The 27,965-nt window shown below is 48.7% G+C and overlaps 3 protein-coding genes across 5 annotated transcripts; 2 read left to right on the plus strand and 1 right to left on the minus strand.

The window, feature by feature from the left end:
* The first annotated feature begins 3,677 nt into the window (after window positions 1–3,677).
* TMPRSS5 (transmembrane serine protease 5) lies at window positions 3,678–7,340 on the plus strand. Its single transcript, XM_075036684.1, has 9 exons — window positions 3,678–3,823; window positions 4,157–4,270; window positions 4,473–4,516; window positions 4,668–4,830; window positions 5,065–5,120; window positions 5,500–5,598; window positions 5,886–6,028; window positions 6,425–6,577; window positions 7,233–7,340. The coding sequence occupies exons 1-9, from the start codon at window positions 3,678–3,680 to the stop codon at window positions 7,338–7,340; spliced, it is 1,026 nt and encodes a 341-aa protein (XP_074892785.1).
* Window positions 6,916–20,945, minus strand: ZW10 (zw10 kinetochore protein). The gene is made up of 16 exons (XM_075035122.1): window positions 20,790–20,945; window positions 20,481–20,615; window positions 19,524–19,625; window positions 19,259–19,336; window positions 18,975–19,134; window positions 17,873–18,022; window positions 16,989–17,180; window positions 16,161–16,324; window positions 15,185–15,367; window positions 14,459–14,697; window positions 13,398–13,469; window positions 12,503–12,672; window positions 11,739–11,869; window positions 11,110–11,241; window positions 9,859–10,061; window positions 6,916–8,855 (listed from the first exon to the last, which is right to left on the minus strand). The coding sequence occupies exons 1-16, from the start codon at window positions 20,904–20,906 to the stop codon at window positions 8,735–8,737; spliced, it is 2,349 nt and encodes a 782-aa protein (XP_074891223.1). The 5' UTR covers window positions 20,907–20,945; the 3' UTR covers window positions 6,916–8,734.
* A 70-nt stretch (window positions 20,946–21,015) lies between these two features.
* CD3D (CD3 delta subunit of T-cell receptor complex) lies at window positions 21,016–24,879 on the plus strand. 3 transcript variants are annotated; one of them, XM_075035124.1, is made up of 6 exons: window positions 21,016–21,035; window positions 21,483–21,745; window positions 22,894–23,097; window positions 23,622–23,753; window positions 24,184–24,227; window positions 24,611–24,879. In XM_075035124.1, exons 2-6 carry the CDS (start codon window positions 21,673–21,675, stop codon window positions 24,671–24,673), a joined length of 516 nt encoding a protein of 171 aa, XP_074891225.1. In that variant the 5' UTR covers window positions 21,016–21,035; window positions 21,483–21,672; the 3' UTR covers window positions 24,674–24,879. The 3 variants fall into 3 exon arrangements, with proteins under 3 accessions (XP_074891225.1, XP_074891224.1, XP_074891226.1); XM_075035123.1 differs by lacking the exon at window positions 21,016–21,035 and having other exon boundaries at window positions 21,334–21,745; XM_075035125.1 differs by lacking the exon at window positions 21,016–21,035 and having other exon boundaries at window positions 21,334–21,745; window positions 22,894–23,073.
* The last annotated feature ends 3,086 nt before the right edge of the window (window positions 24,880–27,965 follow it).

A 27,965-nucleotide genomic window follows, 5' to 3' on the forward strand; every position in this document is an offset into this window, starting at 1 on the left:
GCAGCTCCTGTGGTGCTGGTGTGTGTGTCTGCTGCCGGCTGTGCCGGCTGCTGAGCACAGCTTGGATGCGTGGCACAACACATGCAGTGCTGTTCATCGACAGCACGAAACCTCAGCCAGAACCTGCGAGACAGGGATATCGTGAAATATTCATAGGCACTTCCTTGTGTAAATAGCATTAAAAATTCATTGATATTTTGAGCAACAAGCCATCAGCTGTATCTTTTGGGGATGGAGAAGTATGTAAATAAGAAAAGTCTTTCTTTCATGAGACAGCTGTTGAAGTCTGCTTCAGCTGCCTTTTGTTTTTGAGACATGCTGAAATTGGTACTCAGCCTCATCTCTCCCAGAGGGGAAGTTAGGCTTCTAACTCACTTAATTGGAGAAGGCCATCTTAGTATTTCTGGATGGGGTAGAGTCAGCCAAAGAAACAGCACAGCCGGTGAACTGCCTGTGCAGGCAAGGCGGTGTGGTGTACTGGTAACCTGGGGCTCTTCGCAGGGACTTGATGATGCTGCTGCCATACCAGGAATCTCTGGTGGTGGTGATGATCTGACTGCAGCTCATCACCCAGGTCTAACTTCCATAACGACTTCTGAACTTGTATTTGGGTGTTGGGAATTTGACAGCTTTCACGAACTTGGCCACAAGTCTAGAGTGTTTCTGTTCAGCAGTGAGTAGCAGGGGTTGGGAGCAGACTACAGTCAGGATGGTATCTAGTGCCAGGCAGGCAAGAGGCAGGTTTATGCACAAGGCAAGCTGTGTGTTCCCCTGCCCTGTGCCAGCAGCTCCTGTTGCTGCTCTGAGCTCGGGCTCTGCCTCCAGCAGAATGGGTTAGCTTTGCTAGGTCATCTACGTCCACCTCTGCTGTAGGCTGTCACTATTTCATCTGTAACTGGGGCCTCCCAGAGCTTCAGCATGGTTTTCCCCTCGTTTTCCTGAGCAATGCAATGAAGGCGATCCTGGTACCATCCCTGCCCGGTTGCCTGTCCAGTGCAGCGTGCCAGCTGGGGACTGGCAGCACTTGTTGACCTTGGGTGTGGTGACTGCAGCGGAGCCGCTTCTGGGTCCGAGGAAGAAGATTGGATGCAGCAGCACAAGTGATTTCTGTTCTGCCTCTGCTGTGAAAGCTCTGCATTGGTAAGAAAAGCGTCTCGTGCCCCAATGCGGGACAGCCAGTACCTAAGCCATGGGTTAGAAAGTCTTCCCTTTCCGCAGGCTGCCAGCCAGGCATCTTTCAGCAGCAAGGTATTACATGGAAAACCAGAAGCTGAACTGAGAGCTGCTGTTTGACCTTTATTGCTCTTTGTGTGCTACAGCCAAAAGACCAGAGGGAAAATCCAGCACCCAGGGAGGTGGGGTTGTTTCCCTGGAGGTCTCTGTGCTCATGGGGTGGGGAGGGCCCTGCTGAGTGACAGGGGCCCACCAACCCTTGCCAGCACATCCTTAATGCAGCACATGGGCAGGGAAGTTGTCCTTTACGTATCACAGCTGGCAGGCACTTGGCTTGGGATGTGAGGGTGATAAAGAGCAGCTGCAGGCTGCCTTTTCTGATCTTTTCCCAGCTTAGGATGCTTTGTTCCCCAAGGTCTTGTCTCCCTGAACGTAACTGCTAACATGGAGCGGTTGGTCAGCAGCCTTCCTGCTGCCCACACGGAGGTCTGTCCATGCCTGGGAGCCCACCACCAGCAGGGCTGGCTGCCAGCCTGCAGCCCCCACCTCGCACTGATGACCAGGGCACTGCTGCTGCTCCTCAGCAGCACTTGGTGTTTCTTGTACAGCTCCTAAGCAAAATAATGGGAGGGGGAAGGTGGGTTTGAGAGCTGAGGTAATGCAACAGCTGCTGATCTCGCTCGGTGAGGCACCGGGGAGGAATGGGATCCTTCCCCCTGGGGCTCCTCAGCTTGACCAGCATGTTCCTGGGAGCAGGGTGATGGGGTGGGTGGGAGGGGGGCTGCTGAGCAATCACCCCCACCTGCTGCAAGAGCCTTGTCAGCAGGAAGGGGGAGGGGGGGGCTTGAAATGAGGAGTTCCTTCAGCATGGGCGCTGTGCAGCACGCGTGCACGGCATCGCGCCGGGAGCGTGCGGAGGGAAACCTGAGCTGGTTCATGGGAGACCAGTGCGCTCGGTGCCTGTGGCTCAGCAGCAGCCCAAACTAGAAGCTGGCCCCACTCCTTGCTATCATGGTGAGAAGGGCTTCCTCGCCTTGCCCCCTGCTGCAGCAGCCAGCCTGGGCAGCGGTGTCGTCGCTTGAAGCTTGTCCCCTTCCACGAGACCTAGTCTTTGCTCCCTGGGACTCCACTTCTTTCTCTAGAGCCCAGCCTCAGTTGAGCAGTTTCCTGACAGCCTGCCTTGCATTGAGGATGCTGTGCAAAGCTGCAAGAGCCTGACAGCAGAGCCAAGGAGGGAGGCAAGGAGGACACAGGCCTCCCCAGGACACGGTGGGTGAGCTATTTATGGGCTTTGGGAACAGGGTGGCCTTCCAAGTCTTGACCTCCTGCAGAATCCATGGCCTTAGCTCACCTCCTTCTGGCGCTGTGGGGAAAGGATCAGGTGAGTCCTAGAAACGTGTATAAGGACCCAGGGGCTTCACCAGGGGCATGATAATGCTGTGAGAGACAGACAAGACCATGTTAATCCTCTCTCCCTCTCTGTTTCTTAAAGATTCTGCTAACGCATCTCTCAAAACTCTCTGCACCATCAGGAGACTGTTCCTGCTGCTTGGGGTTGCTGGGCTACTGGCGGGGACAGCAGCTGGGGCATGGCTCCTAGGTCAGTGTCTGCCCTGGGACAGCCCTGCTGCTGTGGGCAGAACCCAGCTGCCAAACTGGCAAGGGGGTTTGGGGTGCCAGCAGCAGAGGTGGTGGTGATGGGAGCTCCCTGGTCAGTGAGGTGCGGCCTGGGGCAGGGGAACACAGCTGGTGTGGGCTCTGCTGCTGGCTGCTGTGGTCCCAGCAGCAACCTGCTGCTGTACCCATGGAAAGGCTCGTCACCTCTTCCAGCGGGCAGTGCAGGATCGTTCCCAGTGTTGTGCATCTTCAGATGCTGCCTGGGCTGTATGAGTCTACCTCCACCCCCTTCTGTTTCCTGAAGTGAAACACCTGAAGAAGCCTCAGCCAGACCAGGGCTTCACCCTGCTGCAGGAGCCAGGTGCGGTCCCAGCATGCAGTGACAGTGAAGAGGAAGACCCTGTGGTCCGTAGGGCTCACAATAGAGGTTTGCATCTTGGTTTGCTGCCACAGAGGCAGGGGAGAGGGGAGCAGCATGCAGGACAGAGCCTGCCAAGCCCAGCAAGAACAGAAAAGATGCTCTTTAATAATAAATATCTCTTGCTGATCTGCTAGCTTCTTTCAGCTGCATTTTGTGGTTGTTTCACTTTGCTTTTAAGTGCTGCTGCATCCCCCAGCATTACAGCTTTGTTGCATGGAGCAATCCTACAGCAAAGGCAACTCTTGCAGGACTCCTTTGCATGTAATCACTTAGCAGAGCTGCCGCGCAGGCACTGAGAATAGGCAAATGGGTTCATGTATAGTTTCTAATTGCTTCAAATGGCTTTTTCTGGGGTTTGGTTTTGTTTTGGGGTTTTTTTTTTGCTTTAGATGTGCATGACCATCCACTGTGCTGGCTCTGCATGAAACACTGCAAGGAAGGGAACTTGCAGGTTGTCTTTAGTGGAATGGCTTTAGTGTCTTTCAGAATAAACGTGGCAAACTCCTTGCTGGAGGCGCAGGTGGAAGGCCGTCCTGGCTGGCTCCTGGCATGCCACGAGCGCTGGAGTCTCTCCCTGGGCACCCTGCTCTGCCAGCAGCTCGGGTATCTCAGGTGGGCATGGCAGATGCAGCCACTTTGACCCCTACTTGTCTTTTTCCAAGGGGGATGATCTTGGCAAAAGCAGGTGCTTGAAGGCTGGGAGGTTTGTCAAGGCAGCAGTGCCAGATCGCACAGCTCCCTGGTAAATGCAGGGTGGAAAGCAGGGCTTGGGCTGGCATGGGAACCTGCGAGAAGAGCTGCAGAAGATCCTTCCTGCCAAGGAGGTTCATTCCTGGCTGCCAGAGCGGCAGGGTGGTGCACCATTGTTCCCATGGCAGGGTTACATTCCTGATCCCCTAGCAGGTCCCCAGCATCTCTCTACAATACTTGTCGTTGCTTCTGTAGAATGACCCATCAGAAAGGAGTGCACGTGACGGATGTCAAGGTGAATGACACACAGGAGTTCGTTCAGGTGAGACTGCAGCAGGAAGGCAGCCTGGAAGACATGTGGCAGGTCAGGTAAGGGCAGCTCTGGGGGAAGTAGAGTTTGCTGGTGGGGCTGAAACACAAGCCTTTTTTCAGGCCTAAGAACATAGAAAACTGTCCTGGTTTTGTGCAGTAAGCAGCCCCTTTGGCGACTGCTGTAGCTGCCCTGGAGCTCCCCAGTGCCCCAGGGGTTTTGGCTCACGTGTATGCTGACCAGAGGCTTATTTCCATGCAGGAGCAGCTGTGAATCGGGTCAAATTGTGGCTCTCAAATGCTCAGGTGAGTGTCTCTCTCCTCTCCCATGTCCCCAAGATCTCCGCCTGGATCTAGCAGTTTCTTCGCTCCTGCTCCACCCACTTCCATCACCCTCCAGCCTGAGGGTCTGGCACCTGGAGCTCTGCCTAACACCTGCTCCCTGGCTGCCTTGCAGAATGCGGGCTGTGCCCTGGTGCCGGGCGGGTGGTTGGGGGGACGGACGTGCCCCTGGGGCGCTGGCCCTGGCAGGTCAGTGTGTACCACGGCTCCCAGCACCACTGCGGAGGTTCTGTGCTGGCACGTGAATGGATTGTCACGGCGGCTCACTGCGTGCACAGGTACCCCCGGGCTCTCCCGTGCCCCACCTCAGAGGCACTGCATATCTGCTCCTATCCTGGGCCTTGGTGCTTGTTGCCCTACAGTAAGAGGCACGCTGTATTTCTGCTCAGTTACAGGTGGCTTCCAGCCTCTGCCTGGCTGGTTTTCGCAGGCGTTATCACCCATGGCTCAATCAAGCATGAGGCTGGGGTATCGGTAAAGAAAATAATTCACCACCCGCTTTATAACGACAGTAGCCTCGACTACGACATTGCTCTGATGAAGCTCCAAGTCCCCCTGAATTTCTCAGGTAAGATGCTGTCATGATGCTGTTGTGTCCTTCTCCCATCTGTGGAGTTGTCTGTCTTATCCCACAATTCAGACTTGGCCAAAAACAGGCCTCTTCTGAACCTGCCATTTCAGAGCAGCTCTTTAAGGATGTCCAGCCTGGCACCTGGGAGGCAGCATGCACAGCAGCACAGTCTTTTGAACTGTGCCAGAGCTGTGAATTACTGGGAAAGGTGGCTGTGGGAGCTGAAGTCCCCAGAGCACCTGGCCCAAGAGCCTTTCACATCAATGTGCCAGGCTGAGTGGCTCTGCAGGCTGGTAGCTCCACAGCTGCTTGTGCTCAGCACAGCATGAAGCTGTCCCTGCTGGCCTGGCACTTACCCCTGTCACCTTCTTACCAGATGCCATCCGTGCTGTGTGTCTGCCACCCTCCCACTGGGACCTCTTCCAGGGCACGCAGTGTTGGGTCTCTGGCTGGGGCTATACCAGACCAGAGCAAGGTGAGCTCCCATCTTGTCCCTGCCACTCAGCACTGACTGGAGGGTCCCCACTGGCCATGTCCAGCCCCTTCCATGCCCCATGTGATCTTGCAAATGCCCCCTCCTGCCTTCATCCCACCCCTGCTCCAGCAGCTTTACACCCCACATCCACAGCTCCTGTGGGCCTGGCTGTATTTAATCCTATAAAGTAATCCCATCTTCTGACTTCTCCAGCTAGTGCCCTGCTCTTCCCCTCTTGCCCCTTGCAGATCTTGTTTCCCTCTTGGCTTCTCTTTTTCCCTCCCCAGCACAGGTTACTGAGACACTGAAGGAAGCACTCGTTCCCTTAATCGGTACCAAGAGATGCAATAGTTCGTGCATGTATGGAGGCAAGCTCACTGCCAGGATGCTGTGTGCCGGCTACCTGCGTGGGAAAATAGATGCATGCCAGGTAACAGGAGGGAGCAAGTGGTGCATGCCAGGTGTGCATAGCAGGCATGGAAAGGAGTGATATGTTGTACGTCCCTGTTATGCTCTAGCAAATGCTGGGTTTTGTGGCAATAGCTTGCAGTAAACAGCCTCTGTAGGGTAGTGCTGGGCCCTTTGCATCTTGCACTGCAGTGTGGTGCCCGCGGTGCCCTGGTGCATCGATGTCATGCTGAGATTTAGCTATCTTTATAGAAGGAACATTGAAACCTTGCAGGGAGGCACATGCTGTTGTTTGTACCTGCGTTTCAGCTTCTTGTGTGTCCAATGGAACAAAGCTATGTGGCAGAAGCCAGCCTGATCTACATCCCAGCTGCCAGTGGGGCAGAGCTGCTTCCTTAGTCCTTGCTCCATCTTGCAGGGTGACAGCGGGGGACCCCTGGTTTGTCAGGATGAATTTATGTGGCGCTTAGTAGGCATCGTGAGCTGGGGCCAGGGCTGTGCTGAACCCAACCACCCTGGGGTTTATACCAATGTGGCTCAGCTTCTGCCATGGATTCATCACATCACTGAGGTAAGCTGGAGCAAGCAAGGCATATGCTCAGCCTGACCTACAGCCATGCATGTTGCTTAGACAAATCCCAATGCTAGCATCCTATTTTAACTGTTTCCTTCACTACCCTATGCTCACCCTTGACACATGAACCTCTGGGACAACCTCTTCTATGGTACTGATTCCTTTTTTGTTTTCTTTCCTTTTTTTTTTTTACTAGATCTACTAGAAATAAGGCAAGGAGAGACTTCAGAGCAACACTTTGCCTTCTCCACATAGTAAGTGGAGAATGGTCCAGGACTAATTCATGTTGTGTTACTGTACTGTAACAGAATCCCCAGACAACACTAGAAAACACGCTTGGTATAAATAGTTTATTAAAGAAAATAGCAAATTACATTTCTGTGAACAATCCGTAAGGGCTAAGTGGTGTTTTTTAAAATATGTGTTTTTTTGGATTGCTGTATGTAAAGGGGCAGGGGATCCCACAAGCTGCAAGTGTTATGGGAACACTCCCAGCCTTCAGATAAATTACTTGGAGGGGAAGAAAAGAAAAAGCTACAGTTTTAAGCAGCAGTTGGATTTTGCTTCAGTATCTCCCTTCCTTGCTGTATTCCTATGTGCTGGACTCGGCCTAATGGCCAATTTGACTGCATGTGCCCCCTCCCTATGCCAGTTAAAGCCAGAAACAGAAGGGTCTTCTCACCACCTGCCATGGCTATGCTTGGCTGACCCAGCAGGCAGAATGGCCATTCAGTTCTGCAATGGCTTAGGTGCAACATGAAAGCTAGCTGTGATTCAAGCCCTGCACAAATGCTTGGAAATGTGAACAGAAGTTGGACAAAAATGCAAATTAAGAAGATATCATGGTAGATAACAGATTAAAACATTAAGCTCTGTCATCGAAACTTTTGTAAGCACTACATGCTAGGAACTACTTTGTTCCATGTGTGCAGCAACTCGCACATCTTGGCCTCTGGGCTATGTTTTAATGAATGCTCTTGGTGAGCTTTTCAATTAAAAGAAATGTACATTTCTCAAAGTCTCAAACATAGCCTTTTGTAACTTAAAAGATAATGCTATGAGTGCACACTTCATTCCTTTTTTATATTCATTTACAATTCTCATTATTCTTTAAGGACAGAAAATTTACTACCAGAAAGACAACAGGTGCCAGACCTACCTAGTTTACACATAGCAAAAAGGTAAAGGAAGGAGCTGAACTGGTGTCTAGAGTTGGTAAAGTGAGATTGGAAAATTCTAAGTCAGTTTTAATATATTTTCCATGAGAAATAAAGCCATGAGGAATTTTACTACTTGTGCAAAACTTGGTGACTTGATAAACAGTTCACGCAGAACAGGATCTCTTCTCCCCCCACCCCTCCTAAATTTTCACTCTTGAGGTCTGCTCTTCAGGGAAACCTGAGGTGATAAAGAGCAAAGTTTGGCACTTCAGCATTCTTCAGAGGGTATCAAAAGCTATCAAAGTTTGTGGGTTTCCTATGTAATTTGCAGGGATAGAAGAGGTAAGACACAAAGGGGCTACATGGCCCTAGTGTAAAACTGCATAGGTAAGATTGACTATTGAAAAATAAGAATCCCTCTACAACACCCTTAAGCAAGCAAGCTTGAGATGACATTATACAGCACCTTGTATGAGAGGCCCATCTGACAGCGGTGCCTGTTCTCACAAAGAGATGTTGGATACAAGACGTGATTTATTCCCCTATGCTGGGCTTAACAGGAAGATGAAATCCTAGAGAATGGAAATGAGCAAACATGACAAAAAGCATCTCTTCTTCACCAGGACAGTACATGCACCAGCTCATGAAGGAAAACTTGGATCTGGGCAGAACACCTTTGGGGAGCATGGCAAGAGGTTGAATTTTTAAGCCCAAACTCTGTCTGCCTGGCAGATGGAGCACAAGCAGTTAGTGTCCATGTGTTACCCACCTTTGATTTTTCTGGTCCCAGACTCACAGAGCCATTCTCTTTGCCCTACAACCATTGAGCTAGGAAATGTTTCTTCTTCCTCAGTCAAGCCTCCAGGAAGCACTTACCTAATGCTAAGCTTTTTTATACCAGTACAAATAAGAAGGGTCCAATCCAAAAAATATTTGAAAGACTCCGTTTGCTCTTTCTTTGTCAGAAGAAGTAACATGTAGGGAGTGAACAGAGTTACTTAATTTTGGCCAGTGCCGCTGCTCTCCTTTCTGTGTTCTGGAACAAGGCTCGGATCAGACTCTTCACTTCAGCTGCGGAGAATTCAGCTGCAAGAGGCCCCTTCCCATCCGCCCACCTGTGTGGGAAAGAAATATCTTTAACCAAACTGCACAAAAATGTCATGTTAAAACAAGCCTTCTGAGCACTTGTTACGGTAGTAAGTCTGAAGGCAAAACAAACCCAGTTAGCAGCCTATTAGCTGTATGCAACTTGAGTCCAGAATTGTTTAGCTAGGTGTATAAAGCCACAGGTTGTGAGGTAATTTTTGCACTCATTACAAACTGCACCTTTTCCTTCTCCAAAATAAGTACAAAGCTTGTCTGCAAAATCCCCATTCACCTCCCAAACAACAGGAGAAAAACCCACAAACAATGTGGTTTATGCCCAGGTGGAAGTAGAGTTGGGAACTTTTAGTGTCTAACACCAACAATGTGCAACAGCAGCAATGAGCAGGGCACAGAAAAGAAACTGCCTTCCCTATGTGCTTTCTCTGTGGCTGGTACATTTTCAGTTTAGCCTGCTGGGGACAGTATGTTTTCTTGCCATTCAGATGTATGTGTGAGGCAGCTGTGAACAGGGAATGTCTAGCTTCTGACAACTCATGCCAACTAAAGTAATAGAAGTAATTATGCAAATCCTCATGTATAATTCAGATGAATCCCCCTTGCAAGTTAAAAGAAGCAAGAAACAGCATCTAAAAGGTAGAGGCCAATCATGTGGAATAATTGCAGGAGCCTGGCAAAATGCCAGGCTGCTTACCATGAAATACTTCTGAACTTAGAGAAGCCAAGGGGTATGCACAATCACTCTGTGGCTGGCTCTCCCATGGCACTTGGTTTTTTACCATAGCCTTTTTCTTTGTAGGAGGCAGCTGAATATATGAGCAAGCTTGAAATGGACTATAAACACACAGCCAAGAAACAGCCCCAGGAGCCGTTATCTGATCCTTATTAACAGTGATTGCCTTTCATCTGAACAGAGTCCCCCGAGTGCAGCGCCCCGCCAATGTCAGACTGCTTCCCAGTTCCATGTTATTGGGGTGAAGAACTAACTGAAAAGGAAGAAAGGGAGACACCTACTGATCTACTATTTCTTGGAGGTTGGCTTGCAAGATGATCATCAGCTCTTTGAATGTCATCCATTTCTGCACATAGACTGGAACTTCCTCCTGATATTTCTTATTTTTGTCATCTTCAGGTAGTGGGGTGAAAACTTGGGGTCCTTCCTCCACCATGGTCTTACAGAGGGAGTACAACCTATCTGCATCTTCTGCAGAGATGTCCTAGAATTTAACAAATGTTAATAGGGGAGCAGTTAGATATATTTTTGGAGTGCCAAGCAGCAAGAGAAATGAAAAAAAGGTGGCTGTGTGTGTGAAGATGAAAGCAGTGGTTTAGATCACATCAAACATTCTCATCCTAATATAACTTATTTCATGAATCGCTATTTCAGCAATTTCTCAGTGATTGCCTCAGAACAATGGTTGCGCTTCTAAACAGCGTATCTTAGTGCAATAGCTAGCCTTTTCCTGTGAAGCAGAGGTGTTATGATGGTCTGAATGGTTTACAAGGAAATTGCTCAGGCATTGCCAGCCCAATGATAAAAGCCAAGCTTTTTGGCAGGCGCAGCCTGAGCAAGTGTCCTGTAAACTAGCTGTTATGGGAAAAGAGGACTTATTGGCCTAATGCACAGTGGGAAGGCTCTTTGGATGTAGCCTACAACTAGAACAGATGCACTAATGTGTTTCTGTCATTTGCTGTGAAAACATATTTTAATTAGGAAATGTAATAGCATAGTTGTACTTGACCCAAGGTAACCTGACAATCACTTAAACACAGTCCTGGGAGTCAAATGGAGATTTAAACAGATAAGAATTTCAGTTTGAAATGCCACAGGTAGTTCAGCATCTGGTCCTTAGACAGGATGGAGAGGTTCATTAGAGATGCACAGATTGAAAATGTATCAGAATAGATGGAGTTTGGGACAACAGTTGACTCCTGTGCCCTGAACAAAGAGAAAGAGATCAATTCATAGAAATGTTTATAGTAGGAGTGACATGCCTAAATCCAAATTAAGATGAAATCATAGCCACTTCCCTGGCTCTCCCCTTGACTAGAGAGTCATGGAATCACTGTAAGAGTACATTTGGTCTCAATTGGATGTGTGGGTTATTGGTATCTTGAACATGTCTCATAGACAGGACCACAATTATAATTTCTGTGAAAGGTAACTGTTCCCCTGACACCTGATCTTGGAAAGAACTTCTAGAGATCACAAATGCTCACTGTTCACACCACCCTGGGCCTGGCATGTCCATCTCACGCAGTTACCTCTAGGGCAGCAATCCTAGTGACAATCTCTGTGAGAGCTGTGTTCAGTAAAGTCCCCATAGCCTTGCAGTATACGTTCACTGGAAGGACATCTTGCCAGACTTTCCCCAGTCTTTTCAACTGATGCAATACCTGGAAGATAACAGCTATGTGTTATCTACAAGTTATCAAAAAGAACGTTAAGAGAGGCATGAGATGATAAGGTGACTACTTATGGTCAGAAGCCAGTTTGAAAGAAGCAAAAGGTAATGAAGTATCCTGCTACTGCCTAGAGCAGATATTCCTGGGAGAAAATGCAACATTTTCAGTTTGCATTAAGGCTCATCAAAAGCGTGACAGATCTTTTCCTTGAAAAATGAAAAACATTATAAATGTACTACAAACAAAAGTTCAAGATTAAGAACCTTTTCATTTAAACTTGGAGCAAGAGGAACTGAACTCAGCATGTTTCAATTTTACAAAGAGACACAGCCCAGAGAAAAAAAAAATCATGCCAGAAAATTGTTGTTTTGAAAAGTTCCACTCCGCTGAAATACTGCACAGTTCTCAGGACTGAGATTACATACTGTACCTTCCCAAGGACAACATCTACAGACAACGGGATATTTGGCTTTGATTGCCTTGCTTACCTGCCTTATTGCTTTGTTTGCTGCACAGTAATTTTCCTCATCATCCATATTAGAAAAATTCCTGGCACTTGAGAGCCTCTCCAAGATTTCTCCTTTCTGTACCCGCATCTGGGCCAGAAAACACTCCATCCCTTTAAGAGCAAAAACAAGCAGAGAGAAGCAATTAAGCAATTACTGAATCTGCTCTGCCAATTTAGAGACCGTAAGTGCTGAATAATGAACTTGCTATAATGTTTTTTTAAAGGAATTTCCAGTTTCTAAACAGCCTCATAGAGCAAATTTAACCAGGCCCAGTCACATACACAGTAAGCTCTTGTGTGTCTTGCATTGCTACAACGCTTTCGAAAGAGCTGAGTAGCAGAATTAACTATGGATGACAGGCTCCTATTAGGCTCATACAAATTTATTTCAGAATTTATTTCCATAGAATAAGCTAAAGAAAGTATCAAAGGACTGAGGAGATGATCCCAAAATGTCTAACTGCCACAACATCTTGCTGGATAATGAACTATTCTTGTCCAGCACGTAGTTCTAAGAAGAGTTGCGTTTCAAAGAGTCAAGCCTTAAACAGCTATCTTGCTTAGAATCATAACGCTCTGTCAGACTTCCCAATCTAGAAAACGTCCTTGCTACTTGTCCAAAACTCTTAACAATCCACTGCTTGAGTCAGTAGCCACACTTACGTTAAATCATTCAGCCACAACTGCCAAGACTAATTACCACGTCATCCATCAATGTATTTTAATACTGAAAGGTAAAATTACCAAGTCTCCTAAAACCAGGTACCAGATCTACAAAAGTAGCTGCTCCGTCGCACAGGATATTAGTCAGGCGGTATCGGAACTGGTGTCCCAGGGTGAGCAAGTGGTGAGCAATATACATGCAGTTGTTGTGGTGAAGGGCTGCCAGCTGGGGTAATTTCTGAAGGTTCTCCCTGTCCCAGGAAGGAGGAAGAGAAAAGGAAGAAATGTATTTATTTAGACCTGTCTCTGTTAAAACAAAAAGGTCACGCTAATCCTAGAGAAACTCACAGTCTGTCTCAGACAAATGTTGCAAGTAACTAACTGTGGGCAATGCCTGATAAAGAGATCAGTCGGAACAAAAGCATTTAACCTCCCATCGCATCCACAAGAACTTACAGGAAAGGAATTCATGGCTAGTGAAATGGCACTTTGGCATAGGAACCCTGTGTTATATCCATATTGTTTCTAAGAGTGGACTTTCAAACAGGAAGATACTTTGTTATAGTAAAGTTACGGTGAGGAAAAGAGAAAGTCCTTTTGAGTAATACCCCAGTGTTCTCTGATCAAAATTGTATACTTTCCATCTTCATTGCTTCTCTTTTTTACAGGAAAAACATAATGAAAAATCTCCGCATCAGACGTGGGGTCAAAGTTACATGGCTGGATTCAAACACAACTGTTCTAAGAACTGCAACTATGTCCTTGGTTGTAAGACTACCAACTCGGAAACTCTCAAGCACCTCTTTTGCAGCAGGTATGACTTCATAACAGATTAAGAGTACTAGCTTTTTGCTGCTGGAGGAAGCCCTTAGTAATCTCTGGCTGTGGTGGACAACCTGGGGACAAGTGGGGCTCTTCCAATAGCATCGTTCTCTCTCCAAAATAGGCCCTAAGTAATACACACACATGCACTTACTTGTGGTATGTTGGCACTACATCATAGAACAGCTGGAATATATTCCGTACCGAGTAGAAGAGCTGTATACAGCTACAAGGAAAACAAGGTTCATGTTAGTTTGTCAGTGGAATTAACATCTCGTTCATAAGTGACCCTCAACCTTCTCCAAAACAAGGTTTTGTTAGTAGTGAAGTACTGGCACAAAGAATAGATCATCAGGATCAATTACAGTGATGTCAACAAAGGCAACATTCTGGAAAATTCACAAAGGCTGTTATGACCTTGTAAGTTCAGTATGGAAAAGACAAGCTTCAGACCATATGTCAGAAGGGGGATATACGAAACCCCAGGAACAAAGGGGACAGTGTCCCTTCCCCACCAGGTGTGCACAAATAGTCGGCCCTCTCTCTGCCACGGTACACTGAAGGGCATTCGGTACCTAGGCAACTCTCCTCCTTCAGGGTTGTGGTCTCCAGTTTTTAAAGCAGACTGTATGTGGTTCCTCAAAATGTTTAATTATTTTCACTGAAGAGCCCTGCTAGATGCAGAGCTGGAGTTCTTTGCTTTCACCCAGCACAAAGAATGCAAGAACTCGTCTCGGAATGGGTGCCATCACTTATCATTTGTTTCGAAAAAAAGAGATGGTTTTGATTTTTCTGAACGCCTGACAGCTAACGTATGATAAAACATTGAGGGAAACACTGCAGTAGTGTGTCTCCCAGCTAAAAGACTGAAGTCATGAACTACGTTGTGCACACGAGGGAGTCTACCATGTTTTCACTGCTTTAATAGCTAAAATACAATAAAGTGTACCTGAATGTTCCCTGAAAACTGAAGTCCGAAAGGCTGCTTAACCTGAGTATTGCAGGGAACATAGTCTGCAGCTGTTTCTGCTGTACCAGTCTACTGCACAAACGCAGGGATGCATTCTCCAGCCAAAACAGAGAGCGACCTTCACAATCGATTCTAAGTATTCTTCTGTTCTTTTAAAGTTTTTTATCTATTAACAGATGCTTGGTATGGCCAAAGGCAATAAGTATCTGACACCCAAGAGTTACCTGCTGATATATAATTCCTACCACTGATCTGTGCTGGCTGTAGCCTCCAACAGCGTCTGATAAGCCAGCTCCATCAGTTTCTCCACTGAGGAACTGATGCGGCATGTGGGCAGAGAAAACGTGTACTGGCTCAGTTTAGTCTCATTCTCCAAATTCACCATGTTGTTATGCAGAAGTTTAGAAGTTTTTTGCATTTTTAAGTGATCTCCTGCCCCAGGATTGGGAAGCCTTGGTAGGGCTACAGAGGAATCAGGTGTGATCTACAGGAAAACAAGAAAGAGGTGTAATTTAATTTGGAGCCCACAGAAAGGAAACAGTGCAAGACTACAAAACACTGAATGACAGATTTAAGACTCAAGACCAACACAAGGCTGCAGAAGTCCCCTAAGACTGCTGGAAGTCTCCTGGCTTATGAACAACACAGCAGACCACGAAACAGTCTATCTGGTGTTGCATGCCTAGAAGCAAGTCTGTAAGTAATCCTCTAATTTTTCTTATGCTTATGACACTAGCCAGAAAAGCCCATGCAATCAAACTTCAAGTATTTTAAGAAACATTTTGTTTGTGAAATAACCCTCTTGAGCACTACTGAAAAAGGTTTTGAAACTGTTGCTTGCCAAGATCCCCAAATAATCAAGAGCATTCAGTGCTCCACAAAAAAAAGGACTCGACTGTTCTAGACAAGCTTTCTTCAACAGCTAAGCTACTTTTCCACACAGAAGAACAGTGTATTGCATCAATAGTCACCTTCACAGTATTATGTATTTCTGAAGTCATCAGGTTTCTGGCTGCCACAATCACATCCTGGCACTTCTTGTTAGCAAAGTGGGAATTGACATTACGGGCGTATTTCAGTAAATCAGTCGTGTCTCCTTTCAAAAACTGCATGTCCTTCAAGGCTTTTTCAAACTCCTCTGTGGATTTAATCACCTGAGAAGAGCAGACACATATTTTAGATTAACATAGCTTCCTAAAATCAAAGAACATGATTAAAGTTGGGTATAAACTCTTCCACTCAGCTGAAAGCAAAGAATTGAACTAGGTTTTAGAGGGCACTAACCATCCAACAGCTTTCAGCAATCTTCTGGAAAAAACTGGCTCAGCTGGGGGCCATGATCACACAATAATACAGTGTTTGAACTGCAGGTCTGTCCCCTCTGACCCTGCTGGCAACCTAATTCAAAAACCAGAGGAGCAAGATGATCAAATTTCATTACACTGGACTACCTGGGGGAAAAGGGACTGGGAGGTTTATCCTATGACTGCTTCTGTTTGAAACAGCCCCCTCTCCAGGAAAAGGAGCTTTTGGCATTCTTCACTAGCAAGAAGTTCTGTTTTATGTATGTAGTTTTTAAAAAATTTTTGTGGCCTATGCAAGAAACCCCTGCGATCATTAATAAAAAATACAAAGACAAAACAGAGCAGTCAGTCCTCAGGAAGCCAGTTTGGCAAGCAGCGCTGCCACATCATCATCTTCAGCCTCTCACAGAGACTCAGACAAGTGCCTTACATCGCACAGTCTGAAAGTCCTCACGTCTTAGCTAAATATGGCCTGAGTTCCACAGATCAGAGACCTTACACACTTACATGACAGGAAACACAACCCACAGCTTAACTGTGGAAAAAGAAATATGCAATCCTAGATTAGCAAAATACAGCTTTTTGTTCAAGCTGGCCATCTAGCATTTCCACCACATGGATCTGAAAGATTTTTGAGACCTACCTCTACATACTGCTCTAGTTTGCTGCTATTGGTTGGGATTGAATTCACTAGACAGTTCTGAATGAGGCAGTCCGATAACTCCTCCCATATTGCATCACCTAGCAGTTCTGCAAGTGTAACTCTGCCATTCTTTCTATCTTCCGCAGGCTGCTCAAGAGGCACATCTGAATTCAAGAGAACAGAAATGGATTTTAATACACCTGCTTCCTGGACCAGACCCTTCACCAGTTCATTCAGTCCTTCCTGTCAGAACAGCATCTATCAACTGTTCCATAGTCTCATAATGGAGGTATTCTTCTTATCAAGGCCGGTGCTGGGCCTGTGGAATCACCCCCCCTAACAAAACGACAACTAAATTTATGTGTAAACTGAGCCTGCTTTCCCAGCATGTTTATTTCATGAAATGCTAGAAAAGCCCACGCCAGTTTCTAGCCAACGGAAGATCCTACATGTGACTAGCCTGACCAAGGAACTCCCTGGATTGCATTGTGACTTCCACCTTTTAGACCTGTGGCACGCAAAGATCTTCAATGCAGTGACTGGTTCACAAGAAAGAACATTTATCAAAAAATTAATTCCTTGATCTCTTTGAGCCAAAATACTTTCCTTCTTTTTCCCAGCTCTGTGAATGCTGGGTCACCGCTACGTCCAGTTTGACAAGGTGCCAAGCTGTCCAAGCGCGCAGCATAGCAAGTTAACATTAAAAGCTGCTTAGACCTTACATATAATTCAATACTGCTTAACAACCAGATATTTGAGAAAGCTTCCGCTCCAATTACATGAACAAGGTACTGATCACTCTAATTCCAAAAGGGAGAAACTACCTACTCAGCAGATATTTGTGGAGAACTTCAAAAATAAGCTTGATCTTGTCAAAAACCTCCATAGGAGAGGAATGATCCAAGTTAGGCTCCTTGGACTTAAAACGTAGGATGAACACATCTGACTGTTCCTCTGTGAATGGCTGAAGACATGGGTATGAAATCAGCGGCTTGAGGATGTATTTCAGCAACAACTGGCCTGAAAAATGAAAAAAAAGGAGTTTTCCAACAGCAGGAGGCAGGCAGTTTGCTCCAGCGAGGCTCAATCATAACTAATTTTGGAAGCAGAGACCCTTTGCACGAAGCAGAAGAAACACTCTCTTGATGAGCTGTAACAGGGAACAGCTAATGAGGTAAAACGCTGGGTTTGGTTTCCCTAAAGACCATTTTACTCATGTAAAACACATACGGAGGCCTAACAAAGAGCAGCGTATTTAATGTAAAATGAAAAACAGTTTAAACAGCTGAAAGCATGAAACCCTGTCTTAGTATCTGCTATGCTTCCTGATTTATTTTACCAACACCTGAGAATGCTGAAGCCCAGAGGCTGCCTGAAACCAACAGTCTTGTTCTTGGTAGATGAGGAGGCTGTAACTGGAAAAACTCTTTAAACATCAGACCATGAAACCACATAGCCACAGATCTAAACAGTATACTAAATTAAATTGAAAGGAAAGGATAAATAATTCTGGATAAATAAAGGATCATTTCCTACTAATAGGAACCAGAGCATCTGCCTCAGGCTCAGTGGGAAACACAAGCCAAGAGAGAAAGAAGTCCTCCAGTGTACTGCTGAAATGAACTGGATCTCAATATCCATCTTCTAAGTCTGAATTCCTATCCACTCGGGCTACTATAGCTATGTTTATATGGATACACAGTTTGTCTTACCAAAAATTTTAAGCTTGGTGTGCAGTTCTCCTAGGACAGCAAATGCCTGCAGCACAGAAGCAACAGGTGGGCCAGCAATCTCCTCTTCTTTTGACGGCACTGTGCGTAAGTGCAATTCTGAATGCATCACTGACTCCAGGCTGCTGCTTTCTAAAGAAAAAGAGAAACCATCTTGCTGTCAGAGTGCAGTCTGAGATATAGCAGATCTGAGAAGCTACTGCACTCCTCAGGTGGCAGCTAAAGCAATATTCTACTTCTCCCCATTTCCACAAAACACAGTTCTTGTACAAGAGCGTCAGAAGAGGGTACAGAGTTCCTTGTGTTACAGTGCGGGACAATGGAATGCGAATCAGTCTCTTACAATGATCCAGAATTCTCATTTCAGTCACCTTGCAATTGAATGGCATTTAGTGAAAATCGCTTTCCTTTCCCTCTTCTCCCCATTTCAAGTCCAAAGGAAAAGGGTTTTTTCTTTTCCAAAGGAAAAGTCTGTGTTTCAGTGAAGACGGCAACATACAGACTCGTGAACAGTTCTTGCAATTAGCTGCCTGCCACAAAAGTGTCAACCTGAAAACCTACTGGAGAAGGATAAAGTATCCTTAAAACTAGCCTAGTGGCGAAACATGTTCAGGCTGAACAAAAATTTCAGAAAACTCTTCCAGCTGCTATGCTGAATGAGGTATTCAGTAATAAGCAACCTGAAATTTTTGGCCCAGCTGATTTCCTCAGGAGCAGAAGCTTTGTAAGAGAGCATCTCTTTTCTGATACTTCACCAGGCTAAAAAATTACTCAGAGGCTGGTAACTGTTTTGATCTCTGCTTCAACATTTTCTAAGATGAACCTTCAAAACTCTGTTGAAAATCTACTGACTACATCAGATTGCTTGTGGTAGCCCCTAAATACTCCACGAGTGGAGTGATATCCAGAGAACATTGCCACTCATCATCACTCCTGTTCATTAGGTTACGCAAATGGCAGAAAGAGCTCCTTAAACCAACTGTAGTTCAACAGTATTACTATATTTCCTATTTCGTAGGTGCTTAAAAGTGCACACTTCAAATAGTGAAGCAAAAATAGTGAAACAAACTAGAATTGTGATTACCTTTCGAAGGAGGAAGCTTCCATACAGCCAATTTCTGCCATTCTTCTCCTAGATGATAGAGCATGTTCTGTGTCTGCACTGTGAGCTCTGTGCCTAGTGCTTTCAGGATCTTCAGCTCAAAGCCCTTGCGGGATTCCAGCATTTTCAGGCTGCATCGTGCCTGGTGGTAAAGATCAAACACAGAACATGGGTAACTGTTGCCGCTGTTAATGAAAAGCATCTTGTAAAATTCATTGAAAGTATATATGAACAACAGTGTCATATACTTAAGAAGTCACTATTACCTTTTCCAGCTGCTGAGCTGCTGCAACATACTTCTTTTCCAGCAATGCAGTATTGTACTCTTTAATAGCTGTATCAAACTGCAACAGATTCATATGTCACTGTGTATCTGCTATTAGAATACAATTTTTTAAACAATGTGGCTAGAGACAGGGCAGCTACAGACAGTTATTCAAAAGAAAAGTCCAGAACAATGCCATAGACTGAGGAGCAGAGACGATGACTACTGCTTAATGGTTTTAAGCTGCTCCCACCTCCTCTCCTCACCTCCTGTAGCTTTTTCAGAATACTCAGAACCAGTGTGTCTCGCTCCAACTGCTGCTTCAATTCAGTGAATTCGGCAACAGCGATGTTTAGATCTTGCTGAACCTAAAATAACAAACTTCTTGGTTCATTTACAGCAAGCAAATGTTACCAGACACATTTCCCCTTAAAAGTAATAACAATACAAGATTTAAATTATTTCTGTTACTAGAATAATTTGGTGAGGAGGAAAAAGGCTCCGTCCGTTTTGCTCCTTGCTAGGAAGATCCTTATAAGCACTGGAAACACTTGTAAACAAGTTTCTCTTTTAATACGTTACAGGTTTTTTAAAGGCACCGTAAGGAAATTTAGTCTCAAAACACAGTCAAAAAGACTTCAGTGTTACTTTTACACAGCCATTTAAAATGCAAGAATGCTTGAACAGCACCAAAAGTTAATTCCCAGTTAACACTGCTACAGAACCACAGATGTTGGAAAACCAGAGGCAAAAAACAGAGTGGGTCTGCAATCCGGCCTGCAGGAACTGCTCCCGTTCTCCTTAAAGACTTCAGTGAATGTGCACAGCAATGGTTTAGGTTCCCATTCTGCCTGAAGTCACTGTGGGATCAGTGCTCAGCTGGCCCGTTGCTGTGTCACACCTTACTACCCTATACATGGCTGATCCTTCCCTCTTTCCAGAGGAGAGATGTGTGACATGCTTTTCAACTCTACAACAGAGAGCAAATCACAGCCAATCCCTTAATGACAGCTCTTTACTTACACCACCGACGTGACATACACCTCTGCAGCACGTGTCACGTAAAGGCGTTTTTTAGGGGTGATATCACCCAGGGTTATTACTCAGGAGGAGTCCTCCTCCACCGGTCCCCTCGCAACGCCCCAAGATGGGGACGGCCCTACAGCTCTGGGCTGAAACTGAGTGGAATGGGTGAGGGCCGCCGAGGCAGGGCAGGCTGTCACCTCGTTCTCGATCCCCGCTTTCAGCAGGTCGATGTTGCTCGACAGCCCCTCCAGCTGCGACACCAGGTCCTCGGCGTTCTGCATGCTGGGCAGGAACTCGTTATACTTCTTGTTAATCATGTTGCAGACTTCGCCCTGAAAAAGAAGGAGCATCAGGACACCGCCGTTCATCGGGTGGACCTTCCCGGGCTCAGGCCACCGCGGTCGGCCGGAGACCCCAGCACAGACCGGCCGGAGATCAGCGCCCCCGGCCCTTCCCAAAGCTCCGCTCGCGCGCGTGTGTGTGTCCCGCCCCGTTCCCGGCCCTGCCTTCAGCTCCTCCACGCGGCGGGAGAGCCGCCCGATGCGGGTGCCCAGGTCCTCCTTGTCGAGGCGGCCCGAGTGCGCCAACACGGCCGCCACCAGAGAGCCCGCCGGCGCCGCCATGGCCCCGCTCCCGCACCCGCCTGCCGCCGCGCGGCACCACGGGACGGCGCCGCCGCGGACGCCACTACGGCAGCCGCCGTGGGACAGACTTGCTCGGGGCGTCCCGCGCTCCTGCTGGGGTGCTCGGGGGTGCGGGGGGACCCGTGGCTGCTGGGGGGCTCCATGGCTGTAGAGGGGACCAGTAGCTGCAGGAGTCTTCATGGCTGCCGGGGGGACCCGTGGCTGCTGGGGGTCTATGGCTGCGGGGGGACCCGTGGCTGCTGGGCGCCCACAGCTGTGGGGGAACCTGTGACTGGTGGGGGACCCGTGGCTGCAGGGTCCACGGCTGCTGGGGTGCAACCCGGGGCTGTGGGGGGGCTCCGGGGCTGTAGGGGGACCCGTGGCTGCGGGTTCTATAGCTGCTGGGGGATTCCGTGTCTGTGGGGGGACCAGCGGCTGCTGGGGGTCCGTGGCTGCTGGGGGCCAGTGGCTGCAGGAGGCTTCATGGCTGCTGGGGAACACCTGGCTGCTGGGGGTCCACAGCTGCTGGGGGACACACCACCTCAGGCCCAGCTGCCCTCCCCTGCCTCTCCACAGGCGTCATGGCTGGGGTGAGGAGGCAGGGCCAGGGCACCTCAGACATCCCCCAGCTGCTGGGGGAGGAAGGCTCCAGCCCCCGGCATCCGGTACCTGACAAAGATCTCGGGGAGGGTGGTGTGTCGTGGCGAGGAGCTCTCCCCACGTCCTCTCCTCCGAGCTGGTGAAAGAGCCACCGCTGCTTTGTGCCATGTGGAGGGGAAAGGCCCTGGTCACCTGGGTGCTCCTCACCAGCCTGGCCACGGCCAGCTGGGGCATCCAAGGTAAGTCCCCGGGTGTCAGTTGCTGCCCACAGGCCGCTGCGGTGCTATGCCCACAGCTGAAACCGGCTGCACCGCGCAGGCTGACATGGTACGTGGAGACCCCCGGCGCGGTGTGCCGTACCTGAGGGACCCCGCGCAGATGGCGAGGCGGGGGGCTCATCCTGCACGCTGCAGCGGGTCAGCGGTGGTGCCTGTTGGGCACTCGCTATGGTCCTTGGAGACTGCCACCCGTATCGCTTACGCCACAGGCGTCTCTGCAGCGGTGGGAGGGTGGCTGGGAAACAGGCCCCTGCTGCTTGCCGGGGTTTTCCATTGCGGCACGCTGATGTGAGGTTCGTAAATGTCGATGGGGAAAAAGGAGCGAATCAGCACAACGGTTCACAAGGACGGGATCGCTCTGCCGCCTTTGCCTGCCCTAGACCGTTGCTGTGATGGTCTGGAGCTGTGTGTGTTGCTCCGTGGCTATGTGTTATAGCTCAAAGCTGCCTTGCAGTGACAAAGCATGTAAAGTTGGACGTGGCAGCACCATGGTGTTAGACCAAAGTAGCCACGGGCTTTGTACCTGGCACAAATATGCAAGCAGGAGAGGCTGTGTTCTGTAGTCCACTCCAGACTCTGCAGGTGATAGCTTTGGGCCGAGGAAGCAATTCTATGTGGTTTTTTGCACACTTTTCACTAAAAATTTTTTTTACTATTGGGTAAAAACCCAAATGGGATTTTGCCTCCCCATTCAGGCTCAGCTCCTGTCGCTGCTGGTGGAAATATTTCACTTTCTGTTGAAATGTCTCTCGCTGCAGTTGTACTTCAATACCAATGCAGTCTGTGTGCAGGATGAGGGTCAAGCACATGTAGTCTGAATGGAGTCCAGGTAGATGCCTAATTCCAGTTAGTTTTCACTCTAAGAGAATTTGGATATGCATTAATGTAACCACCAGTTGAATGCTGGACTATGTTTTTGCTGGGTAGTCTGCTTTTTCCAGAGTTTTTTGTTTGCAGTCTCCTCTCTACTGCTCAGGAAACAGCCTAATGTGATGCTCTCAAGACTAGCCATCTCCATGAATGAGCTCTCCCAAGTTCTGCACCACTGTGAGGGTTGAGAACTCGGCTGTAAAGCTCTCTGCTCTCCTTTTTTTTTACAAAACATAAAGTAATCCTGAAAGAAGTCAGTGGGAAGGTGTTCCTGCAATGTGAAACAAACCCGCGAAGTCAAATCACATGGCTGAAAGATGGGAATATAATAGGAAATGGAACACAACTGGACTTGGGTGCAGTTTACAATGATCCCAGAGGCGTCTATACGTGTCAATCGGAAGACGGAAACGAACACGGTGAGCTCCAGGTGCACTATCGAAGTAAGTGTTGCAAACTTGGTTTCTAGAACAAGAACTGCTTGGAGTTTTCACCCAAGCAAATTTTTGAGGGAACTACTGATTTCCCAGAGTTTGAAGGTGGTTCCACCAGTTTGTGGAAGTCCTGACAGCTCCTATGCTAAGTTTGCCCTTGGGAACAGCCAAGCTGCACATTCCCGTGCAGCTGGTGTCCCCGTGAGAGCTCTACAGCCTCATTTAGTGCCATAACCTGGCATTCCTACTGCCTCATTGCTAGCCACTTGCAGGCCCTGCTGTGGCCTGCCCTGAGTGCTAGGGACGCAGGGCAGCTTGCGCTACTGCCTTGGGCCATGCAGCAAGCCAAATTTAATCCCTGGTCTCTCTCACCCTGGGACTGGAGCCTGCCTGGACTGGAGCCTGCCTGGACTGGCAGAGCTGGCTGAGCGCTTTGGGCTCAGACTGGCCCTAGCAGCAGAGCGGAGGCAGCCAAGGGGCAGGGTCCTGGTTGTGGCCCTGCTTTCAGTATCTGTGTCCTTTTGGCCTTTCAGTGTGCCAGAACTGCATCGAAGTGGACGCTTCCACCATCTCGGGGATCGTGGTCGCAGATGTTGTTGCCACCATCTTCCTGGCGGTTGCTGTGTATTGCATCACTGGCCAGGACAAGGGACGCATGTCACGAGGTGAGGGGAGAGCCCTGCTGGCTGCCCGTGGGTGGGGACGGGAAGTGCCTGGGCATCTCTAGGAGCTGCGTGGTACCTAGGGACTTTCCATCACTGCCTACAGAGCCCAGCCACTGCAAGCTGCGGGCAGCAGCCAGCACACAGCATGTCTAGGGTGGGGATCCATGTGAGCATTCTGTGTACCCTTCCTGCCCCTAGCTTAGCTTCCCAGGAGGAGGCAGCGAATGCACAAGGTTAACAAAACATCATCCCAGGGACAGCAGCTGGTGACACAGGAACATCTGATGCCTTGCAGGGGCTTTCCACCGAGCCTCCCAGAGGAAGTAAAAGCACAGAGCTGAAAGCAGCCGGCTGCTTGGGTTTGTTTGCAAAAGTTCACCACACTGCCCATGAATCCTCTGATCCTTGACCACCTTCTTTCTTTCTTTAGCTTCTGACAGGCAGAACCTGATTGCCAACGAGCAGCTCTACCAGGTGAGCGTGGGAGCGCACGTGTGTGTGTGTGCGCGTGCATGGGCTTCAGCACCTCTACATGGTGTGGGGCTGCATGGTGGGACGGGCGTGGCCATGATGGCACAGCTGCTGGGGGATACGCGATGCCTCGAGGCACTGAGGCATGCTGGAGATTGCTCTCTGCTGGGGCATTCGCAGCTGCCTCCCCCTGAGTGACCCAGAGGATGGGGCAAGCCCAGCTTCCCCCTACCTGTTATTGCCTGGCGTCATTAAGTTCTGTGTGTGGGGAGGGAAAGCTTGCCAAAAGCTTGGCAAAGAGAGGGCTGGGCCAGCTTCCCCTGTACCCTCTCTCCCAGGGCTGGACAGACACAGTTGTAACTCGTCTCGCCTTTATTCCCTCCTAGCCCCTTGGTGAGCGGGACGATGGACAGTACAGCCGGCTGGCACCTGCCAAGGCCCGCAAGTGAAGTGGGAAAACACTGGGAGTGATATTAAAGCAAAGCCACCGTACCCGGCCCTGGCACTGCCTTCGTAAGCTCACTGCTGGCAGAAGACACTGTGGGGTTTTGCCTGGAGAGCCCTCTGGCTCCTTGCCAGGGTGGGCTGCTTGTAGCACTCTGCTCTTTCCATGACCTCTTGTGCTTCTGTATTCCTCTCATTAAAGATGAGACTACCCCATAGCCTCCCTGCTCTGTTGGTTGCACTGAGGCCTGGGGAGCCGTGCAGTCCCTGGGGAAGGCGCACGCTGGATGTGGATCTGCCTGGATGCCTGCAGAGCCATAAGGCTCCTGCCTGTCCCAGTAGGACACTGCTCTTCCAGTGCAGGCAGGTGCCCATGTCTGTGCCACCTCTCTGTGCCAGGATCTAAATGACATCTGGGTCCATTGCTGAAGCTGAGGATGGGGGACCTTGTGAAGGGAGAGGGCTGCCACCCCTGATGCTGGCAGATGCTTTGTCTCATTTAACTCCCCTTCCAGAACGGGGAGCGGGAACACCAGGAGCACAGTGACACTCAGCAGGGTCTGTGTCACTCCTGCAAAAGTGCCTGTGTGCCTCAGTCCCCTGGACAGAGCTGGGGGGCTCGCAAATAGGAGGACAGGAGGATGTTTCCTCTGCACATGCAGGGCTTGGTATCTAATCGCAGTCTCCAAACTGCAGAGGCTTGCCAGGTCCCTGGCACCTAGCCAGCCTGCAAGTTGCCTCAGTGCTTAGGGGAGTGAAGCATGAGCACAGAAGCAAGCTGTTCTGGCTCCCCAGAAGAGCTTGCAGGGGCTGGGCCCAAAGAGGAAATGGAAACAGCAGAGAGGACGAAAATTGCAGCAGAGACCATGCAAAACACATGGCAGCAGAGCTGGCCAGGCAGCGAAGGCCAGAGGCAGTCCACACTCCCCACACCTCTGAGGTTCTTGGGAGGCTGCTCCCCCACCCTTCTCCGCAGACCAGTGGAGAGTGACTCACGTTTGTGACTAGGCATTGATAACCCCTCTTTCAGGCTTACTAGCCATCCCAGTGTGCCGAGTACAGGATGTAGTCGAGAAAACTTTCAGAGCCTTTCCCAGGTCAACCTTTCCAGACACTGAGCAGCACTGGGTCTCCCCATGCCAACCCCGCTCCTTCTGACAAGGTCCCCAGCTCTGAGCAGAGAAACAGCTACTGTGGTCTGACTATGGCCAAAACGGGAGGCAGATAACAGACAGGATCAGCTAGCAGTTAGAAACCTCAGAAACCAGGTCACCCTCCATGTGCCAGTTGCACACACCTGTAGGTTGTGTTTTCCTGCTTTTCTAAGAATCTGGGTGACAGGCTTTAGAGAGCACCAGGCTGTGAATTGCCTTGTGACTCAGTGGTATAAAGTAAGCACCGAAAAAGTTAACGCTCAATAAAAACTGACCACAAACCTGTGACATGTTTGACACAGCAAACAACACATAGGCTGTGCAAAGCAGCCCACTGGTGCACCCCACGTGCCCTTACAGGAATTGGTGTGTGATCAGCCTTGCGGGCAGTGAACAAGAAAAGGGCCTGTTTTCCTATGGTGTCGGCTCTTTACGCAACAACATTTTGCTCTTCACAGGTGCAGAATAATGCCTTAGTGGTTTTTCCACTCTAACCTGCTCCAGTGAAGGGTGAGCCTGATATGGCCATTTGCAGGTAGAATATGCCAATACCTGCCTTTGGTCTGCAAAGCCATCTGGGGAGGACCTTATAAAAAAAGTGACCAGCAGACTGCCTAGTTTGCAGCGCTTTCATCACCATCAGATCTCAAAGCACTGAGCAAGTGTGGCTAACCACACACAAGGAGCAGGAGAAACTCGAAGCAGAGTGGGTGGGTATGCTCTGCACAAATCAAAGAGCCAGCAGAGGCAATGTTTAAAACTCTATTTGTGAGAGGCTCCTCAGCACCTCGCCCTTGGTAGGACAAAGAAATACTTCTATAGTGCAGCTAAACACAGAGGCAGAGAGATGTTGTTACTGGGTGGGTGCTGATCCCACTGAGATAAGGAGAGCGTGGGATGGCACTGGTTGGGGCAAACACGCAGCCCCATAAATGGTGGCAGAAGCAAAACTTAGACCTTCCACACCCAGAGTGGTCCGAGCTTCTCACATCCCACTCATGGCAATGGGCTGTATGACTGGGCTAGGCAAGCATCCCTGGAGCAGTGATGTTTTGCAGAAGCTGAGAACATGGCCCAGAGTGGTTTTAGAGCTACTGGGGGTTAATGCTGCTCTTTGTATCTTGCAATCTCCCTCCTAGATGTTTAGTGCCTTGTATGGTAAACCCAGCTGTGCTGCCTTTAAAACCACATCCTGCAGGGTAAGCGTAGCAATCTGAAGCATGAAACTTGCTGGGTGTTCATCTCCCCAGGCTGAAACTTAAGGGTTAAACCACCCCCAGGCCCCATCACTGTTGCTGTTTCCTTTCTTCAGAGCTGTTGCTCTGCAGAGCAACACAAGTGTGGCTCACTCAGCCAGTGTTAGACCAGAAATGTTCCCAGGCATCACAGCATCTCTTGGGCTCATAAGTTGCTACCTGTCCCATTGCTGCTGCTTTAGAAACCACAGCTTTTAAAATCGGGCAGGTTTAAAATCTGTATGTTGAGTGCATGGGACTTCAGCTATTTCACTTGTCCCAGACTCCACTCCCCAGCTCCTGTTGACCCCTGCCCTGCTCTTAGGCCCCACTGTCCTAGGCACAGCAGTGCATTTTTCTATGTGTAGCTGTACCCCCTGCCCCATCCTGGCACAGTCTCCTCCCAAACTCATTGCAGTCTGCCTCAGGGTGAGTCAACACAGACCCACAGAAGCTCTCACTCTCTTGGACTACTGACCTGGGACGTCCCCTTAACAAAAACTGTTTTTCTTTAACAGAGACAAAAACATGGGGGAAATCTTTTCCACTGCATACCTGGGGGTGTTGTCTCCCATTTTACTAATATATTACAGTTTTTAAATGTATATTAAAAAGCTAAAACGGATCTTTACCAATGGTAAAGAAGCCCACCATCTTTCTAACAGAACCCAGGGAGAACTCAAGTACAGAGCTGAAATGGGGAGAGAAAGGTCAGCAGTAACGGACAAATCACAAGAATCTCTAAGAGTGATAGCTCTGGAAAATTAAGCTCTGCCAGCGAATGTACTTGTACACCCCTTAGGGTACAACACACTCAAAGAAATGTGTTTATCCTAGACTACATTATAGAATATCAGTAAAAATGGAGTCCATGAGGTCTCTGGGATGAGGAAAACAGCCTAGCAAAA

The sequence above is a fragment of the Buteo buteo genome, chromosome 9 (assembly GCF_964188355.1).
Source record: "Buteo buteo chromosome 9, bButBut1.hap1.1, whole genome shotgun sequence".
Taxonomy (NCBI): Eukaryota; Metazoa; Chordata; class Aves; order Accipitriformes; family Accipitridae; genus Buteo; species Buteo buteo.

Excerpts from the sequence above, each read along its gene's own strand:
- CD3D (XM_075035124.1), top strand. The coding sequence starts at position 21,673 with ATGTGGAGGGGAAAGGCCCTGGTCACCTGGGTGCTCCTCACCAGCCTG. Across the intron at positions 21,746-22,893 it reads GGCCAGCTGGGGCATCCAAG|TAATCCTGAAAGAAGTCAGT; the intron begins GTAAGTCCCCGG and ends CAAAACATAAAG. Across the intron at positions 24,228-24,610 it reads CCAACGAGCAGCTCTACCAG|CCCCTTGGTGAGCGGGACGA; the intron begins GTGAGCGTGGGA and ends ATTCCCTCCTAG.
- TMPRSS5 (XM_075036684.1), top strand. The coding sequence starts at position 3,678 with ATGGCTTTAGTGTCTTTCAGAATAAACGTGGCAAACTCCTTGCTGGAG. Across the intron at positions 4,271-4,472 it reads GAAGACATGTGGCAGGTCAG|GAGCAGCTGTGAATCGGGTC; the intron begins GTAAGGGCAGCT and ends ATTTCCATGCAG. Across the intron at positions 6,578-7,232 it reads GGATTCATCACATCACTGAG|TTAAAGCCAGAAACAGAAGG; the intron begins GTAAGCTGGAGC and ends TCCCTATGCCAG.
- ZW10 (XM_075035122.1), bottom strand. The coding sequence starts at position 20,906 with ATGGCGGCGCCGGCGGGCTCTCTGGTGGCGGCCGTGTTGGCGCACTCG. Across the intron at positions 19,337-19,523 it reads TTCTGAAAAAGCTACAGGAG|TTTGATACAGCTATTAAAGA; the intron begins GTGAGGAGAGGA and ends AATCTGTTGCAG. Across the intron at positions 10,062-11,109 it reads CTAGGATTGCTGCCCTAGAG|GACATCTCTGCAGAAGATGC; the intron begins GTAACTGCGTGA and ends GTTAAATTCTAG.